At 38.6% G+C, this 19,164-nt stretch overlaps 2 protein-coding genes across 7 annotated transcripts in view; one reads left to right on the top strand and one right to left on the bottom strand.

Moving 5' to 3' along the window:
- Positions 1–6,712, bottom strand: part of LOC5567836 (CD2-associated protein) — an 81,433-nt gene extending 74,721 nt beyond the window's left edge. Inside the window, exon 1 of the mRNA XM_021857447.1 lies at positions 6,236–6,712. The gene's annotated coding sequence lies outside the window, so the exon portion shown is untranslated. The remainder of the gene's footprint in view (positions 1–6,235) is intronic.
- Positions 6,713–13,106: 6,394 nt separating this feature from the next.
- Positions 13,107–19,164, top strand: part of LOC5567835 (AP-1 complex subunit sigma-2) — a 39,956-nt gene continuing 33,898 nt past the window's right edge. For 5 of the 6 annotated variants that reach the window (XM_001657692.2, XM_001657695.2, XM_001657693.2 and 2 more), the window contains exons 1-4: positions 13,107–13,253; positions 13,421–13,599; positions 13,660–13,768; positions 14,041–14,178. In XM_001657692.2, coding sequence (XP_001657742.1) covers positions 13,251–13,253; positions 13,421–13,599; positions 13,660–13,768; positions 14,041–14,178 — 429 coding nt within the window. In that variant the 5' untranslated portion in view covers positions 13,107–13,250. The remainder of the gene's footprint in view (positions 13,254–13,420; positions 13,600–13,659; positions 13,769–14,040; positions 14,179–19,164) is intronic. The other variant, XM_021857449.1, reaches the window with a different exon arrangement.

Genomic DNA, 19,164 nt, shown 5'->3' on the forward strand with positions numbered 1-19,164 from the left:
ATTCCCTGACTTTCCAGATCAAAAATTGAATTCTTTGAAATTCCCTGACTTTCCAGATTTTTCCAGGTAGTCGACGCCCTGAGTAATCGTCTATCTCGATGCGTGGAAAATAATGTGTCTGAAATGGTGAAGAGCGGAATTAAAAGGTACACGGTACTCCATCTACTTTTAAGATTCTCTATTTGAGATTCTGCTCAGAGGATTCGAACATTCATTAAAGAGTAAGAAAATCAATTTTCTTTGAACGCAGCACGAAACTAAGTCGAAATGTCATTTCAAACGAAGCTATCTGTAGAAAGTTTGTTGAACCATTTCTTCATTTTGTTTTTATTTTCTTGTGCGAAACAGCATACTTGACTTAAAAACTGTAAGCATTTTGAGAGAGATCTTAGGTCGTTTGTGCTAGATGAAAAAACCGAATTTAGTACTATACCATTTAATTCCACTAGAGTTTGTATCCTTTGACAGATACGCGTATTTCGACCTCAACTGTAAGGCCGTCTTCAGTGTCGTGTACTAGACTCGACTTGCAGTACACGCGAGTCTAGTACACGACACTGAAGACGGCCTTACAGTTGAGGTCGAAATACGCGTATCTGTCAAAGGATACAAACTCTAGTGGAATTAAATGGTATAGTACGAAATACTTTTGTTCTTACATACTTACTGTGGGAAATAACGTGACCGAAGAAAGGTGGAGTATAAGATGATTTTAGGGGAACATGGTCCAATTCAGACCTAGTAACAGTTATTTGGCCATATTTTTTCAGCATGATGAACGGCATGGAAAGTTTTTTGTTTGCGTGAAAAACTGATTCAGCGCGCACATTTTTCTCTTAGAGCGTTTTGTGATATCTCCGAGCAAGACATGACTAGACATGTTTGAAATTCTCCAGAGGGTCCGAATAGGAACAGGGTTGGCCCTCATGTTCTTATTCGGACCACCCTGAATTTTATCGTTTGTGCTATGATAGTTTTAAAAATATAACTTAGATTTGTTTGGTATCAAAGTTTATTGAGCTTCTCCTGTACACTCAACCATAAAAAACAAACTCAATTCTCGAAGACTTATTCAAACAGACTCAAGCCAGAAAAGTTAACAAACTTACTTTATCAATCCTACGTGTTTCGCGGACGAAATTCCACACGTTCCGCTGTAAACCAACTCGATTTTCCACTTTCTGAACGTTTAATTTCCGGATTTACAAAACGATGAAAGTAAGATTCTCCACTTTTGCAACCTAACCGCTACTTTCACAGCTCCATTGTATGGGAGACAAAGTGACTTAACCACGCACAGTTCGAACGAAACGCGTAAATTTCTGAGACATATAATGCACATAATTGGAGCGTGGAAAATTATGGATATTTACATGATATGTCATGTAAACTTCAATTATATGTCATGTAGCCCATCAGCATTCTCAGTGATTACATGACATATAACACATTTTTACATGGTTTCAGACTTAAATTTACATGACGTCATGTTTACATCGCATAAATGAAGTTTACATGACGTGTAATCTTCATTATTTTTAACTGTGCGAATCAAAACAAAACACTACTTGAGTCGATTTTACACTGGTACAAAAACGTCGTAAGTAACTGATTAAAACGGCTTATCATTTTGTCATACATTTTTTGTAGGAAATGATAGGAACTACCTAGTGTTTTAAGGCGAGCTGATTGCATGCAAAATTCAAGAGATATACACGGTAAAAAAAAAATAAAAAAGGGGATTCATTTTAAAACAGTTTTAGAAGAAAGGTTGTGATTCTTCTTAATTAATTTTCTCAAAGCCGTATGAAAATTACTTACTTCGATTTAAAAAATTTCCATTCAATTCGAGCCAGAACTAGCTCAAGCAAAGTGTGAATTTCTTTAAAAAAATAAACAAGGGTGAAAACCAAAACTAATTCCTTACTCAACTCTCCCTTACTCGATATTAAACGGACCATCGTGTATGGGAGATATCGAGATAAAGAACACAGTGCGCATCGTACTTTCGTGCTGTGCGTACACAAATTCTCTCTGCTCTTGGAAGTTTTTTTTTTAACTACCTAAAGCAATAAAACAGTACTTTTCAGTGCTACAAAAACAGTACTTTTCAGTACTATTTTCTCTACTATTGATCCCTTTACGATCCTTGTTTGGAACCGTGCCTTCGATTTTTCGTTGGACCCGTTAACGAAAGCTAGCGGTGGTAATCCTTCTTGGACACCGTCTTGGGAAAAACCTCTTAGGAGGTTTCGTCTTTTTTCGTTTATTCACTAAACATGGTTGCAACTACAAACAAAAGGAAGGGTGAATCTCTGAATTCCCAACTTCCTTCCAAAAAAGTGGGGTTTGAAACTGTCACTAAACGTGGCAAGAATGGAAGAAAGGACGTTTCTCCGGTATGCGAACTTTCTTCTAAGGGCGAAATGAATAATGTTGATAATTGCATCGAAATGAGCAATTAATTCGATGCACTTGACAAATTTTCCGAACACCAAATCGAAGCAGTCTCTAGCCAGGCTCTTTGATTCAAGTGAAGAAGCAAAGAGTGTCGCCTATCGTGGTCAGTTGTTCCGAATTTGCGGGATTTAGGCAGGAGATCTTGAACTCCATTAGGGGAATCAAGGTCTCCTTCCAAATTGCAAAGACTGACGCGTTTTGCCGGAAACTCTCAAAGATCGCGAACTTCTTCCCAAACATCTTGAAGAGAAGAAGCACAAATTTTCAACTTATGACGACAAACTTGAACGTTTGTTCAAGGCCGTCTTGGAAGGTCTCTCAAGTGACTATAAGTCACCTGAAGGGATCAAAAATGGAATAACCGATTTACTTGGATTTTTCCCAGTCCAAGTAATCGTTATTAAAAAGAGAACCCAATCTGACATTGTTCGGGAAGGGCTTTCTCAAGAATATTATTTAGTTCACTTTAACGAAAAAGATCTAAATAATATTAGAGCTTTAGAAAAAGCAAAACTTATATTCGAAGTCTGTGTGACATGGGCACATGTCCAGAAACCTGGAGGAAATTTTCAGAACCCCACTCAGTGCCAAAAGTGGGGTCATGGAACAAAACATTGCCGCATGGATGCTAAATGCATGATTTGCGGAGGTTCTTCTCATGCCAAGGACGTCTGTCCTGTAAAGGAAGATACCAATAAGTTCATATGCGCAAATTGCGGGGGCAATCATAAGTCAAACTTTTCGGCTTGCCCTTCGCGTAGGCGAGTCATCGATGCTCGTGCTAGGCAGAAGAACAATAATGGTACGATACCGGTCGTTTCCGGAATTTTCCTGGTAGAGTTGCATTTTTTTTCGCTCATTTTTCAGTTAACGATCGCTTGATTAAGAATCACACTCATCAGGTAGATGATAATCATGCTCATTCACAAACTAATTTTAATCCGTCGGATAGCCGTTCTATTCTTCAAATTTTGAATGTATCGACCCAAGGAAAATTTTTTGCTGATATCGTCGCACGTAATTTGAACTCCTCCCCTTTCCATACTACGAGTACCCATTCTACTTGTTTCAAATTAAATGGAAAAAAACCCTGCCGTCACAGGAAACTTCTACTCCACCTCTTCGTCTACTGAAAATTTTAACGGAAAAACCCACTTCAAGAGATATGTCTGCCTCTGATTTTAATTTTCTAACTGAACATTTGAATCTAATGATTGATGCAATGTTCAAAGCCACCACACTTGGTAAATATACTTTCATAGCTGCCTATTTGCCTTTTCAATGCTCTGGATAACAAGTTAAGCTGCTCCAAACTGACTTGCGAAAATTGACTCGCAATAAGTAACATTTTTCTGTCATTGGTGACTTTAATGCCAAACATAGATCATAAAATAATTCTCAAAGTAATTCCAACGGCAGAATTTTATTTGATGAGTGCTCTTCAAGATATTTCTCAATTCAATACTCTGATAGCCCTACATGTTTTTCCTTTTCTAGAAATCCATCTACGATTGATTTGGTCTTAACCGACTCTAGTCATCTTTGTAGCCAACTGATTACTCATGCTGATTTTGATTCTGATCATGTCCCTGTTACATTTCAAATATCCCATGAAGCGATTCTCAATCCTATCAGCTCCACTTTCAATTATTTTCGAGCCGTCTGGAATTCATACGAAACAGACATTGATAGTAATGTTGTTGATAGCATTTCTTTGAAAACAAAACTTGTTATTGACAATGCTTTCGAAACTTTAACTAATTCCATCGTTGAAGCAAAAGGCATTACAATACCAAAATGTGAAGTAAAATTTGAATCCGTGATTATAGACGATGATCTTAAACTTCTGATCCGTCTTAAAAACGTGAGGAGAAGGCAATTTCAACGCACTCGCGATGGCAGAACTGCAGAAAGAAATTAAAAACATTTTTCATAATTAAGAAACAACAATTTTGAAAATAAAATTTCCCAATTGGACCATGGCTCTAAGCTTTTTTGGAAATTATCTAAAATTTTGAAAAAAAAAAAACCTCAGAAGCCAATACCGGCATTGAAAGAGGAAAACAAATTATTACTAATTGCGAAAAACCTCAAAAACTTGCTACTCAGTTTGAAAGCGCGCACAATTTTAATTTAGCACTTACTAGTCCAATTAAAAATCAAGTTACTCAGGACTTCGAAAATATTCTCAATCAAAAGAACGTTTTCGAAAATGCCTGTGAGACTGATTTGGAAGAAGTGAGAACTATTATTAAAAAAAAAACAAAATTATGAAAGCTCCTGGCGATGATGGAATTTTCTACATCCTCATCAAGAAATATCCAGAAAGTAGCTTATCATTCTTAGTTGATATATTTAACAAATGTTTTCAATTCGCATATTTTCCTGACAAATGGAAAAATGCTAAGGTTGTACCAATTTTAAAACCGGACAAAAATCCTGCAGAAGCTTCTAGCTATCGTCCAATCAGTTTGCTTTCCTCCTTCAGTAAACTGTTTGAAAAGGTCATGAACAGAATGATAGTCCACATCAATGAAAATTCTTTTTTTTTTTCAATGAACAGTTCGGATTCCAACATGGACATTCGATCACTCACCAACTTTTACGTGTAACAAATTTAATGCATTCCAACAAATCTGAAGGCTATTCTACTGGTCTTGCTCTTCTAGACATAGAAAAAGCATTTGACAGTGTTTGGCATGAAGGCTTGATCGTAAAATTAAAAAACATTAATTTTCCAACATACATTGTTAGAATATTTCAAAGTTACCTGTCAAATCGTACACTTCAGGTTAATTATCAGAACTCCAGGTCTGAAAAACTTTCTGTAAGAGCTGATGTTCCTCAAGGTAGCATTTTGGGGCCAACATTATACAATATTTTTACTTCTGGCTTACCTCAGGGATGTCAAAAATATTTGTTTGTGGATGACGAAGCCTGCGTGTCATCTGTAGCGGGATTTAGGAAAAGTTTGGATATTATGAATCAAAATAAATGTCATTTTTAATGGAGCTCTTTGTAGATAGTTTCTTAACCCATTCGGTCAAAAAAATTCTTTACTTTTCTTGAGCGAAACAGCATACTTAGCTTTATTTGTTAAGGCGACACGGGAGACCGTGTTATTTTGGGTATGTATGTATTGGGTTGTGCACTACATATATAGAATCATAGTGATACGTTTTCGCATCGATATATGAAGTGGTTCTTGGGATTTGCTTCTTGGAATGGATAAGGTGATTATGATGACGTACCGTGCGGCCATAATTTAACGAATGTTTCTATCTAATTCAAAACAAATCGGCATTGCTTAAGGCTAAGTAGCCCGTCATTCGTTTTGGCAACAATGATGACTTTTCAGTTAGAAACAGTGTTTTTTTTTTTCAAATTAACGTGGATACAGCAAAAAAAAATAAACAGGTTTTAAAATGTTCTACAATATATTGCATCGCATTATTCTTGAATCCTTCCGAGTGTTAGATACGTCGTTTTAAAAAAATATGCTTGGAATATTTCCCATCAAACGAGAATCCCGAAATATCGTATTTTTCAGGATATTCTTCCCGGAATCGGAAACCCTACTCTCACGCAATCAACGCCAATGAGAACCCACCGGCAATTGCACCCCTTGCGGTGATCTGACAGACATCAGGACAGGGCAGGGAAAATGGATACCCAAACCCAACAAGACACCAGAATTGCCACTGACCGATGATTAGACTGTCACTTCTTCAAGCCGCAGCAATGATGATGACGATAACAATGATTGGCTACTCACCTCCGAATAAAGAGTAACAGCAACTATCCACCACCTAACCCGGAATCACGACTCAATCCAAACTATCACTCAATCCAGTGACGGGAACAATCCTCCAATAAACTGCTAGGCCACTTTTTCCTTCATCAGTAACGAGAATACAGAAAAAAAAATGTTCTTCGCCTGGAACACACACACGCACCGATCCAAGTAGTCCACCGGGGGAACGGCAAACCGGACAAAACCTTCGCTTTTCCCCAGACACCACCGGATATTGAACGGGAACCGGAACACCTTTCCTTCAGCGGCCAATCACTCGGTAGAAAATACTTGCAAGAGCCTCACCCCGAATCGAGATCTGCTGCTGCTGACGACGATGATGATATCACTTTGATTTTTTTCTTGCTTTTGATGGCTTTCGCAAGAGACTCTGACAAGAAAGCGACAAAACGAAACGACTGCGGCGGATGACGAACAACTTCTGTCTGGCAGGCGAAGAGGGATGCTTTTTCTTTCTTTCTTCTCGCTTGCTTGATTGATGTGAAGAGCACTGTGAAGTGTCAGAAACTGACAACAAACCCTCTGGGGTGGGCGTAATAGTAGGGGTGTATAAGGCTTTACAGTGAAAAACTTTAACCCTTCAGTCGTCGCGCGGTTTGCCACCGTCAAAACCACCACGCTGATGCTGTGTACGATAAGCGAGGGTTTTTCACCACTGTTGTACAAAATACAACAGCGCGACGACTCAAGTGTTAAGGGTACATCCCTACACGGAGCCTCAAATCAACCCAGGGGGGGTATACGCAACGAGGTTCGCCTACCGTTCATGTTTTGTGGGTGTATTCGTTTGGCTCACAACGCTGCTAGGCATCCCGCTGTTTGAGTGTTGAAATGCATCAGCATTTGCTGTCTGGCATGGCCCGCGTTTCGACCTGTGCTGTTTGGGTCGGCCCGCGTGAGAGATGATGCTGTTTGGGACGGCCCTCCCGAGAGATGATTGTTAGGCGAGCTTTGTTTGTAGTTGACAGCCGTACCCCACCCTGAATCAACCCAACTTTGACTTCTTTTGAAGCAATTCGGCCCATCCGTGGGATAACCCACATTTGGGTTAACTGATATATACCTATCATTAGGTTGTTTCCATTTGACAGCGGCAAAACAAACAACCCAGTGCAAAAAAAATCTACCCAGCGGTAGCTTTCGAAGTCTCCGTGATGGGTCAAAACAACTTAACGTTAGGTAAACTCGAGAGAACCCAAATTTGGCTTATTCCATTGAACTTCGACGCTGGGTCGGTGCATCTCTCTCTGTTTTTGACAACATTACTGTTGCGAGAGAGGCAAAACAACCCAACCGTGGGTAAAAACTAAATGCAGTTTACCCAAATTTGAGTAAAAAGAACTTATTTTTTGGGGTAGTCGGATTTCTCCGTGTATGGGGTTGTACGAACTGGTGACGTAGGACCACGATGGTTAATTTAACTGAATTTGATGTAGTTCTTGTTGCTCGTTTGGACTTCATACTGTTTTCAGTGCTCGAAACTTTCGTAAATATTTATGCATATAATTAAAGAATATATAACAGCAATGTGTCTCAAGGGGGTGGTCACTCTACGCAGTGTGCCTTGCGCAGCTACGGCACATTTTGGCGCACTGATTGGCACAGCTTTCCAAAATGGGTTGCTCTAAAAATCACAATGAACTGAAATTCCCGTCTCAGCAAACATTGAGTTTTCTGAGTTGTTTGTCATCTATCAAATACGAAAAAAATCTCATTGGCTTCGGCTTCAGAAGGACCTCTCCACAATATTTAATATATTGATTTTCGATTTATAAACCATCTTTTTATTTCAGAATGAAGCTTTCGAGCGCTAAGCCCATCGAGCCGAACTGAAGGCGATGTAATCGGCTTTGGTGATGTCTTCAACTAAATAGATTTTGAATAAAAATATGTAATATGAAAAGAATACAAAAAGCGTTAGTGGTCATCAACTCATAGCAAATTCTAAAGGCAAAAAATGGGTGAAGAATGTAGGGAAATCTGAGAAAAAAAAAGAATCAATGCATCTCGTTACTCGTGCAGCTCCTCATATTAAAGACCCCAAAGCACCGACAGCGGAATGTCCGTACCCCCTCTTCATTGGATATTCGTGCCTATTCTGCGCGGCGTGTGAGGTGACACGAGTCGAATGAGGTGACAATTGTCGACTCGCCCCCATTTGAATAACATTAGTCGTCTCACGTCACTCGCCGTGAGAGCGACTCGTTTCGACTCACATGCCGCGCAGAATAAGCACGATTGTCTAGTTCAGAAAATTCCCAAAATTATACTCCTGTATGGTGTTTAAAAACCTACCATACTACGGCGAATGCCCAAATATGACTCACATCCTTTTGGGATGTCCTTTCTTTTCTCTCTTCAAGCTCAATACCTTTTCCCTTCCACCGCGCCCCCGTATATAATCGTTGACACTCCGTATCGCACCTTCCTTGTTGTCTTGTTATTAGTGTGGGACAAATCTTCCCATTGGAATGTTACATATACACGACTTGTCATTGCCGTGTTCCCTGCAATAATTTAAAACGTATCAATATCATAGAAGCACTTCATGACGATTGAGTAATGCAAAATCAGACTTTTTTTTTGTGATCAGACCATCTCAAATTTGTACAATAAGAGGCAAACAATAAAAAAATTATTCAAAATAAATAAAATATCAATGGTTGCTGAGAACGTTGTTCCATAATTTCAGTTCATTGATTTTTTATGGCATGTAGTATTATAACATGTTTGGCACACTTGGCGCACGTTGGCGCTCTCAAGGCGCAGTTGTGCCGACTGAAGTGCGTAGAGTGACCACCCCCTTGATGTGTCTATAGGAAGTTATTCGAGGATTGTAATGAAAGCTTCAGTCATCGCTTTGTTGATCTTATGGTTTGAGACAAATATTATTCATTGCTTGGCTCTGAGCTCTTTCTAGCTCGAACGCGAAAATGGAATGAAACCAAATCCGGCGAAGGAAGCATGTTTTAAACCCTTAGATTAGCAGATGATGCTCCTCCCTTTCGTGCTCTTCATTTTCTATTCGACCAATCTGGGAAATGGGTATGAGCCAATAATGAATTGGGCTTAGAATTACTTGAAAATTGCGGAAAATGATAATGCGTGAGAAATTGGTCGAACATAAATAGTTGGAATGGTTGAAATTTACTAAATATTCAAGGAAAATTTCTGATACATGGGTGTTAAAATGACGAAAATTGTTCAATGAGAATTTCTTTTCAAAAGCATTCTAAATATGTCACAATTTTGTCACATGAGATAATTTTCTCTAGCCTTAAGGTTACTCTTTCGCTTCATAAGCGGAAGGTCATGGATTCGATTCCCAGCCCCTCCACAAAAAACCCGTCCAGCCACCAGGAGACGCCTCACGGAGGACCGTGCTTTGGGGAGCACATCCATCCCCCGTCAGTATCAGATGGTGACTGAGACAAACTGACCCTCTTCGCAGGCAGCTAGCCTCACTAACAACAGAGCTCTCTCCTACCTGCTCGGTGTGAGAGTAAAAGAGTAGGAGAGAGTGAAAGTAGATGTAAATAAGTTGAAAATAGATCTGTATCGATAAAGAAGCTACAAATCAACTGATTCCGGCACAGTAGTGGCCACGAGCACAGAGTGCCTTAAAAAAAAAGCCTCGATGCGGTCACAGACCGGATCAGCAACTCTGGGGGCTTCTGGTATTTGGCTCCTAACGAGCTTGCTTCTTGACCACTGATCACCAGACGTTGGATCGCTAGCTTGAAGGTCAGCAGGTGCGTACGTCACTGCACAGTATCGGAGGAGCTCTTGCCAGCTCGCTTTATACCCTTATATTAGCAGATGATGCTCCTCCCTTTCGTGCTCTTCTCTTTCTAATGAACCAATCTGGGAAATGCATATGTGCCAATAATGAGTTGCACTTAGAATTACTTGAAAATTGCGGAAAATGATAATGCGTGAGAAATTAGTCGAACATGAATTAAAGGGTTGACATTAACTAAATATTCAATAGGGTCCTAAAGCCCTGTCTCAATTTTATTACCAAACGCTTAAGTTTAGGGCAGAAACACATGCTTACTCAATTTTTAAATGATTTTCATTGGTTTAAGTAAAAAAAAGCATTTTTTTATGATTTTTGAGATTTTGTCACACCCCTTGGTTTAAACTCGAATTTTGGGTATATTTTGTTTTCCGTGTCCCTTCCGAAATGTCAGATAGGAACAACCCCAGTGTTAAAACTATATGCCCTGTGGCATTTTTGTCGAAAAAGTGAATGTCAAACAAGATCACAAGTGTCAAGGTTGATATTTGGAACCATTTTTAAAATTGAAGTTAAAAAATGATATAACCGTTATTTGAGCGGGAAACTTGCTAAAGTAGTTGCAAGAACATGCTCTTTCGTATTATTGAATAAAAACGAGAATTCATTAAACATTTTAGGACCCAATTGTTCGCTATTGATAATCAATAGTTTTCTTCAATATGAAGGTAAATTTCTGATCCATGGGTGGAATGAGATCCATTTCTGATCGAATGATACTAAAATAATAATAATTGGTTTATAAACAACTGAGTTATTAACGTTCAAAATCTCCCCTAATTTCGTTATATGTCTCATTTTCCCTACTTTTAAAGTAGAAAACAAATACGTAGTCCTACGTTAAAAATCAAGCCTGGTGCAATGAGCCTATGCATGCTATAAAACGTTTGACTTTTACTGTGCGCCCTGTTTTCAAGTTACCCGTGAGAGAGAGCGAGACAACACCAACACTGTGCGCCGTAAACGTCAATAGAACAAAAGAATTTATAGCGCGTACAGAGGCTCATGAGCCTTATTATTATTATAATTAAGATGATGGCGCCAAAATCGTCGCCAGTGACGTTTCAACAGCCTTACCAACATAACGACAAATAACCTGCTATGATTTGTTTGCTGGCGATGATTTTGTCGGACTGTTTGAAAGTTGGTGGCGCATATTATTGTCCATGAAACTGACACTCAGAAATAAAAATAGTCACAGAGTTACTAAAGTTTATGCAAGAATGATTATTTTCTAACTGCCTCTCTTTCATTCTGCTGTGAATTTCTACACTAAATGTCATTTCACCTGGGTTGAAGTTAAGCGATGCGATAGGAATAAAATTCCCTGCAGAATGAAAGAGAGGCAGATAGAAAATGGTCATAAATTACTAAAATTTAGTCATTCTGTGACTACCCGTGTTTTTGAGTGGACAATATTGATATACATAGGCTTTTTCATGTGACAGGTCCGTCTATGCATTTGTTTACATCGGTGGAGGACCGGTGCTAACACGGGACTGTCATCTCCATAGAAGAACTGTCAAAGAGCTTCCCGATCAGCTGATTTGAAACGTCTTGTGAATAGGCCTACACGCTAACTCAAAAGTACCCATTAAATGGGTGTCATGTACCCTGGGAGGGAGAAACCGATACGAAATTTCTGTACGTCTTAGTGAGCCGAGATTCTGCTGTCAAGAACTGTCACTGTGAGCCCGGATCTCAAACAATGGACAAACTTAGAAAAAGTGCGTAATTGATCAAAACATTTTTTGGCATTTCATCAAATGTGACAAAAAAAACGATTGATAAGCTATTCATGACTTTTCAAAAGTAATGTCACGATAGTCCCTTTTATTCTGATTGAATATAAAGTACTTAAACATGCATCATTTTACTTTTTCTAATAAAAACGAAAATGAAATGCATAGAAAACTTCGGCCCTTTTTCAATGTTTGTCCGAAAAGATGGAAGGTACACAACAAAAGAAAACTAGCGATTTTCATCAAGTCTGCCTTGATTGTCGTTGGCAAGCTGGAGTTTTCTTGCAGTTTGAAAAAAAATCATGTCATATTTCGTGTGTAGTATCGGTGCCTCCCTCCCAGCATGTACCCATTATCACGAAAAGTGGCTTAACTCATTTAAAGAGTAAAGTCCACTTACTCATTAAAGAGTATTGGCTGTGAACTTCAAATAATGGGTATTTTTAACTCCTGGTCTCCAATATAAAAATGGGTATTAATACCTCTTTTTTTTTTCATCGCATATGCGGCATATTGAGGTTAGGGCTTCAACAAAATGTTTAATCATGTAAAAACGTAATGATTAGGCTTCACATAAACAAAATTTATTCAACATATTCCATGGAATTAATATTATTATTGTTCATTTTCCTTTGGGCGGTTCCTATATATATTCGCGTATACGCTGGTCAATGCTCAAGGTGCTGATTTCCTTCCCCTCCATCAGAGACGTCTTTGCCTCCATACTAGAACCGGAACGAACCTCGTAAAAATCCATTTTATCGGTAATCGATGCAGCGTGCAGTATTGCCTTTGATAATCCAGTCTTAATCATTCGCATCCTTCAGGTTTCGTAAGTATCTGCATCAAGAAAATCCATAAATTAGTGAAAATCATGATCTCAGCATAAAGTTTCCGACGGTGTTACTTACGTGTTAATATATTAGGGCTTGCACTATTGTTCCGTCCAAAGTTTGAGGATAGTCTATGTTTGAAGTTATAAGAAAGTTATATCCAGAACTTTGTGACGATAAATCGCATAATTTTCTCACTTAAACTTATAATTTTTCCTAGCGGCGACAAATGGCGGTTTTTCTTGTGTCCAACTATCATGTGTAATATTTACCCATAATTGTTATAGGAGCGGCTTCTCTATAATGTGGTTTAAAATATCCTTTTAATGTTATCGAAAAATACTCTTTTTCTGACAGTTCCATATTCGTCATGAAAATGTGTACATGATACCCATTTAATATGGGTACTTTCAAGTTAGCGTGTATACGACGATACACAGCCCTGCTAACTAACGCCTACCCTCTCGCGGATGACAGATCAAGAAACGACGACGACACGATTGACATATTTTGCAGCACTCGACCAAGAATTTTCCATCGGAAGTTGTTTTCCGTAGATTTTCCTATTTTATTGCGGTACTCCACTCGAAAACAGCACCAGAATGGTAAGTAAAGTGCGCCTGTTAGATATACATCGATATTAGCGTAAACTTCAGCTGATTATAAGGGAAAAATGGATCCCATTTCCCGTTATCAGTGGCAGCTGAAAATCCGACAAAATTAGGGGATTGTGGGGTACGATGACGTCATCTTATTAAGCGTTTTTTTGTAGATGCAATTTATGCTGCTATTTAGTCGGCAGGGAAAACTCCGGCTCCAGAAGTGGTACGTTGCCCACCCGGACAAGGTGAAGAAGAAGATCACCCGGGAGCTGATCACGACGATTTTGTCCCGGAAGCCGAAGATGTGCTCGTTTCTCGAGTGGAAAGACTGCAAGATCGTTTATAAGAGGTTTGTAAGGCAATGATTAATTGACAGCTTCGTTGAATTAACTGGGTTTCCGATTTCCAGATATGCCAGTTTATACTTTTGTTGTGCAATCGAGCAGAATGATAACGAGCTGCTGACCCTGGAAATCATTCACCGATATGTGGAGCTGCTGGATAAATACTTTGGCAGTGTAAGTTAAATGCCTTTAGACTACGGAGTCACATTGTTAGAAAACCTGGGTGGTCAACATGCAAACGGTAGCTACGTGGAACTGAATGGAAATCTATCTAGCCCAGTCAGTATTGTATCGGGGGTTCCTCAAGGGTCCGTCTTGTTTTTTGCCATTCAAGCAATAATTGAGTAATTCTTGAAGGTTTGACTAGAAGAATCCTTTGTCATAGTTTGATATAGGGGAGTCAATCTAAATAACATGAAATTTCATCCTTTCTTCTTTGGTTGCAGGTGTGCGAGCTGGACATCATCTTCAACTTCGAGAAGGCGTACTTCATCCTGGACGAGCTGCTGGTCGGTGGCGAGATCCAGGAAACGTCCAAGAAGAACGTCCTCAAGGCCATCGCGGCGCAGGACGTCCTCCAAGAGGTCAGTACTCCCGACGACTCTTACGACATTTGACTTCCCTAAGCGATCCGACTCGATCGAACAACAAGCATAATAAGCTTTCGAATAATGCCTTGCCTCTTGCCCTCTGTCCCCCCCTTGACTCCTGTTTGGATTTTTGACCGATAATTGTGTTCTTTTGATTCCCGAATGAGAAAAAAAAAACTAAACCAAGAGCACGCTTCCCACCCAAAGACAGACACACTTGCCTTTCAGTCTAAAATGATGAACCCACATAACACATAGTCTATACACAAGTCAAATATTCGTTTGTTCGTGTCTGCTCGCGACTTTTATTTTAATCTTTGTCCGTCCGGTTTTCAGTCTAAGCATCTTGCCTTTAATATTAGTCGGAAACAGACAGCTTAGTTGCAATCCATTTTATATGTTAACATTTTAGACAATTTTTGTTTTGTTCTGTTATGTTTGAGTTTTATTTGTTTGTGTTAGTTTTCCTGTTTCGTTTTATTTTAATATTGTTTTATTCTTGTCTGAAACCAAATTTGTTTTACTTATTTATTCGATTAATCGAAAATTCCGTTCTATTTTAAAACTATTTAGTTAATTCTTGCGATTTTTTCGCCATAAGATTACACACTTAAGCTTAGCGTAGGCCATTAGAAGAGCTAAAATGGAAGAAGTCTCGGCTGTTCGTCTGTTGGTTTGATTTTTGCGCAATCACACATGGACAGATGGACTGTTCGGGACCGCTATATAGAGGCATACACATTTACACATTAGAGAGATAACTAGTTTTAAGAATAGCCTAATCGAAATCCACTAGAAATACGTAGAAGTTCGTTTCAAACTTTTTCATAAACGTTCATTTGCATGAAATTTTCACATTTTTTTATCTCTGATTTATTATTTTAGTGGCTTAACATTTCTTATACATATATGTAAATATGGTGTAGCTACTGGTATCGGTTGAAAGTATTTACAAGATGAAATTAACATCCGTTTTGAAAAATCTACCATAAAAGATATTTTAACTTCCTTATTATATTCAGTGTACTATGATGTGTGAAAATGCTTTAAAATATATTGTTTAACATATTAAATAGACTACATTTCAAATAATATAAGCCCCATGTGATCAATTGGAATAAGGTCGTCATGTGACACATTCACCTTTTGGCATAACTATTATATCAATCAAAGTTTGGCTTTTTGTCATAAAATATATATTTACCGTTATGCCACAAGACCATTATGTCCCTTGCATGTTCAAATGACCTTATTCCTTTTAGAGTAGCCTCCTTCAGTTTCAACTGGGGTCCGAAGTATTTTTCCCTGATTTGCGGTTGACAAATAAATGTGAGGTTTCAAGTTTAGCAAAATCTATTTTGAAAACTCAAATTCGGCTTTTGCTGGACAAATTTAATTGAGATGAAAATGTAGGAAAAATGGTTTTTATTACAATCTTGACAAATTTTACATCATTTAGGCGACAGCAAATCAGAATTAGCCTACCAATATCCAAATTTTAAGAAACATAACCCAATTTTTATTCGTCAATTTAATTACAATACAACGGTCGCCATGTGAGAGGGTATTAAATGAATGTGTAAAAGGGAGAGCGTGGGTCTCTTCGACAAGTCTTCTTCTTTTTCTTGGCATTACGTCCACACTGGAACAGATCATGCTTCTCAAGTTCAATGAGCACTTTCACAGTTATTAATTAAGAGCTTTCTTTGTAAACGTTGCCTTTTTCGTATTCGTATATCGTGTGGCAGGTACGATGATACTTTAATCCCAGAAGGCCCAGATACTTTAATCTAAAGAAGGCCCCAATTACAGTCATCTCTTCCTTAGTCGATATTGAAGGGACCATCGAGTTAGGGAGGTATCGAGTTACAGAACACAAAAGCAGTGCAACTGCGTTCCAAGGGACCATCGAGTTAGCCATGAAAACCAACTTTTACTATGGTTCTCTAACTCGATATCGAGCTACGGAATATCGAGTAAGGGAGAATTAACTGTATTAGAACACTGAAAAGGAAGACAAACTGTCTCACAAGTTGTAAACCCACTTTCAACCTTTACCAAGTAGAATACGGATTAGCTTCTGATCTATTGCATATGCTTCGGTCTATTGGATTTGGTGCATTTCATACATTGGCTGCGGTTTAGTTAGGGATATCGCTCCTGGGAATACATTAAATAGTGACAATAACCGATTGGACAATAAACAGTAAGCTGGATCAAGGTGCCACTTTTTTAAATAACATCTAAAAATGAGGAATGGTGCTAACGCGGAAAAAAGCGAAAATGTTGATTAAGTAGATGTATATATACGTGTATGAGCCGCTCGGACTATAGAATAGATTGTAGATACATCATTCCATGCGCTTTCCACTCGTGCTTGCCACACATTTAGGTATTTTGACAAATACTTTGCATCTTCAAATGTAAAAAAGAAGATGGCAGCTTATCCTCTATAAAGGAACACAATTCGTCTAAGTTACGACTCGTTTGAAATGCTTCACTACTGAAAAGTTTAATATCACCTGGAATCTAATGATTATCAATTTACATTAAAACAACAAGGGCAGCGCATTTGATGCGTCGTCTTTGATTTTGATTTCCCGAATATCCACGTTTCTTCGAATAGCTTATTTTCCCAAAAAATATGTCATAACTGTTGTAACAACACAACAACACACGTTTCATGGTATTCACTCCGCTTTGTTTGATTGTTGGTTCTCCTGAAATATGTTAAGGCCAACGCTTTTTTAACATTGCAAAGCATTAGGTCAGAATGGTAAACAAACTTATTTTATCGATCCTACGTGTTTCACAGACGAAATTCTACACGTGTTACTCTAAACTAACTCCATTTTAACTTTTACAACGTTTAATTTTCGGAACTACCAAATGACGTAAGTAAGCTTCAACCTGTTTCACTACTGGCAGTGGAATTTCTTTGATCCAATGTACTTAGATTTCACAACTCTGCTTAAAACACTATGCTTTCAGCAACAGAATGAGTGCTACCGATGCAAAACTGATGGAGATTGATGAAACAGAGGGAGCAGTCGATAGTTGCTCAGCTGAAAGTGTTCCATCATGCTCATCATCTATCTTAGATACTCCGATTGATGGTGACGATGACTATGAAGACGACGACGACTTCGAAGATGGTATCAACGTCACCATATTGTCAACTACTACCAAAAGCCTTCTCGAAGATTGTTCGACAACTGAAAATCCAGTTGTTAAGACTAGTGTGGCAGAACCAATTTGTACGGATGACAAACAGCAAACGAAGTTGAATGGAGCAGCACGGAAGCGGTATAAGCGAATGATTGATGCTGGAGTTGATCCAGAAGAAGCATATCGCCTCGCTCGAATTCCGTGTCAGCCGCCGAGTTCTGAAAAGCGGTCACGTAATGACGATCTTAACGGTTCTAACAGTAGTGATGGAAATCCTCGTAAAAAGAAAAATTTGTGTCCTGTTCTTGAACCAAAACACGGATTAAACCGCCCAATCTCGGGAAGATTTTCGGTTCAAAATCGTTTACAAATAAAAACAAATGCACGCTCTGGACGAATTAAACGATACAGAGTGGAAGCAATCCATCTTTTAGTGCCGTTGTACAATACGTTAGGGTAGGAATCGTTCCGAAGGACTACCCCGACGTAGAACTTTCTTCCCAGCAATTGCTAGCAACACGAAAAGCTATTTTGGCAAAGGTTGTACAGCAACGCAAAGAAATGGTGAAACCTAAATTTGGTCAATGTTCATTCAGGACCGGGCATTTAATTCTAGTCGGCAAAAACCAGGAAACAGCTGACTGGTTAAAAAGCATAGCTTCCACACTATCTAATGCTGGAGAAGTAGAACTTGTTGCTTTAGTTGAGAATAAAATTCCTCGTCCTGAAATAATTATCGGGTTTTTCCCAGTGAGTGCTGGAGACAGCACTGATGAGATTCTAGCGCTCCTGGAAAGCCAAAATGACGGTTTAAATACTGACGAATGGAGAAAAATTATCAATCAACTGCATGTTGAATTAATTTTTACAGTAGATGGAGCGTCAATGGACACGATCAAGAAGTGTGAATTCCTTCTTGACTATAAGTTCGGAAAAGCTCCACTTCGTCGTAAACTTCCTCCAAAACACAAAACGCCTGATAACTCGGACGAAAGTGTTGACAAATCTGGTGATAATTTGAAACCAGCAGAGCAGAACACTACTCTGTCTGGGGTAGGAGAAAATAAGCAGACGAAGATCCCTACAGAACACTTAAAGGATACTGGAGACTCTGCACGAGGAAATAAATCGAATCCAAATCTAAACCGACCTGGTACTAGTGGGATTGGAAGTACAGGTAATCTGGGTCACCCAAAAATCTCTAAAGAACCTCGCGGCGTTAATGTAGGATCGGAAAACACTTCCCAAGAGTCTTCAGGACCCAAAGCTCTGTTGTAATCGAAACGATATGCTAAAAATTCCCCTATCAATCATGGTCAAACAAAAAGAGTTTTAGACAACAAAGACCCTGTACATAAAAACAAATATATTTCTAAATACATAACAAGTTTGGGTAATCACGAAACCAACATAGGGGGGCTAAAATCACCCCAAGAAAGTGAAACTTCTATGAATAATGCAAGTGAAAAGTAATGAATGCAATAATTTGAATAAACATATTTTGTTGAATAACATTACGCGAACCAATAATACCAGTATCACAAATACCAACATTGATACTAACACAACTAACAATAATCAAGCAAATAAGCAGATTAAATTTGTTCAAATAAACTTACACCATGCGAAAGGCGCATCTGCTGTACTACAAAAAACGTTCACTCATAGCAAACTGGACATTGCACTGATTCAGGAGCCGTGGACGTATAATAATAGAGTATTAGGCATAGCAGAATCCTCTTGCAAACTTATTTATGATGAAAATCAAACTGCCCCCGAACTGCTATTCTAGTTGATAGTAGGATTAATTTT

The sequence above is a fragment of the Aedes aegypti genome, chromosome 1 (genome assembly GCF_002204515.2).
Source record: "Aedes aegypti strain LVP_AGWG chromosome 1, AaegL5.0 Primary Assembly, whole genome shotgun sequence".
NCBI lineage: Eukaryota > Metazoa > Arthropoda > Insecta > Diptera > Culicidae > Aedes > Aedes aegypti.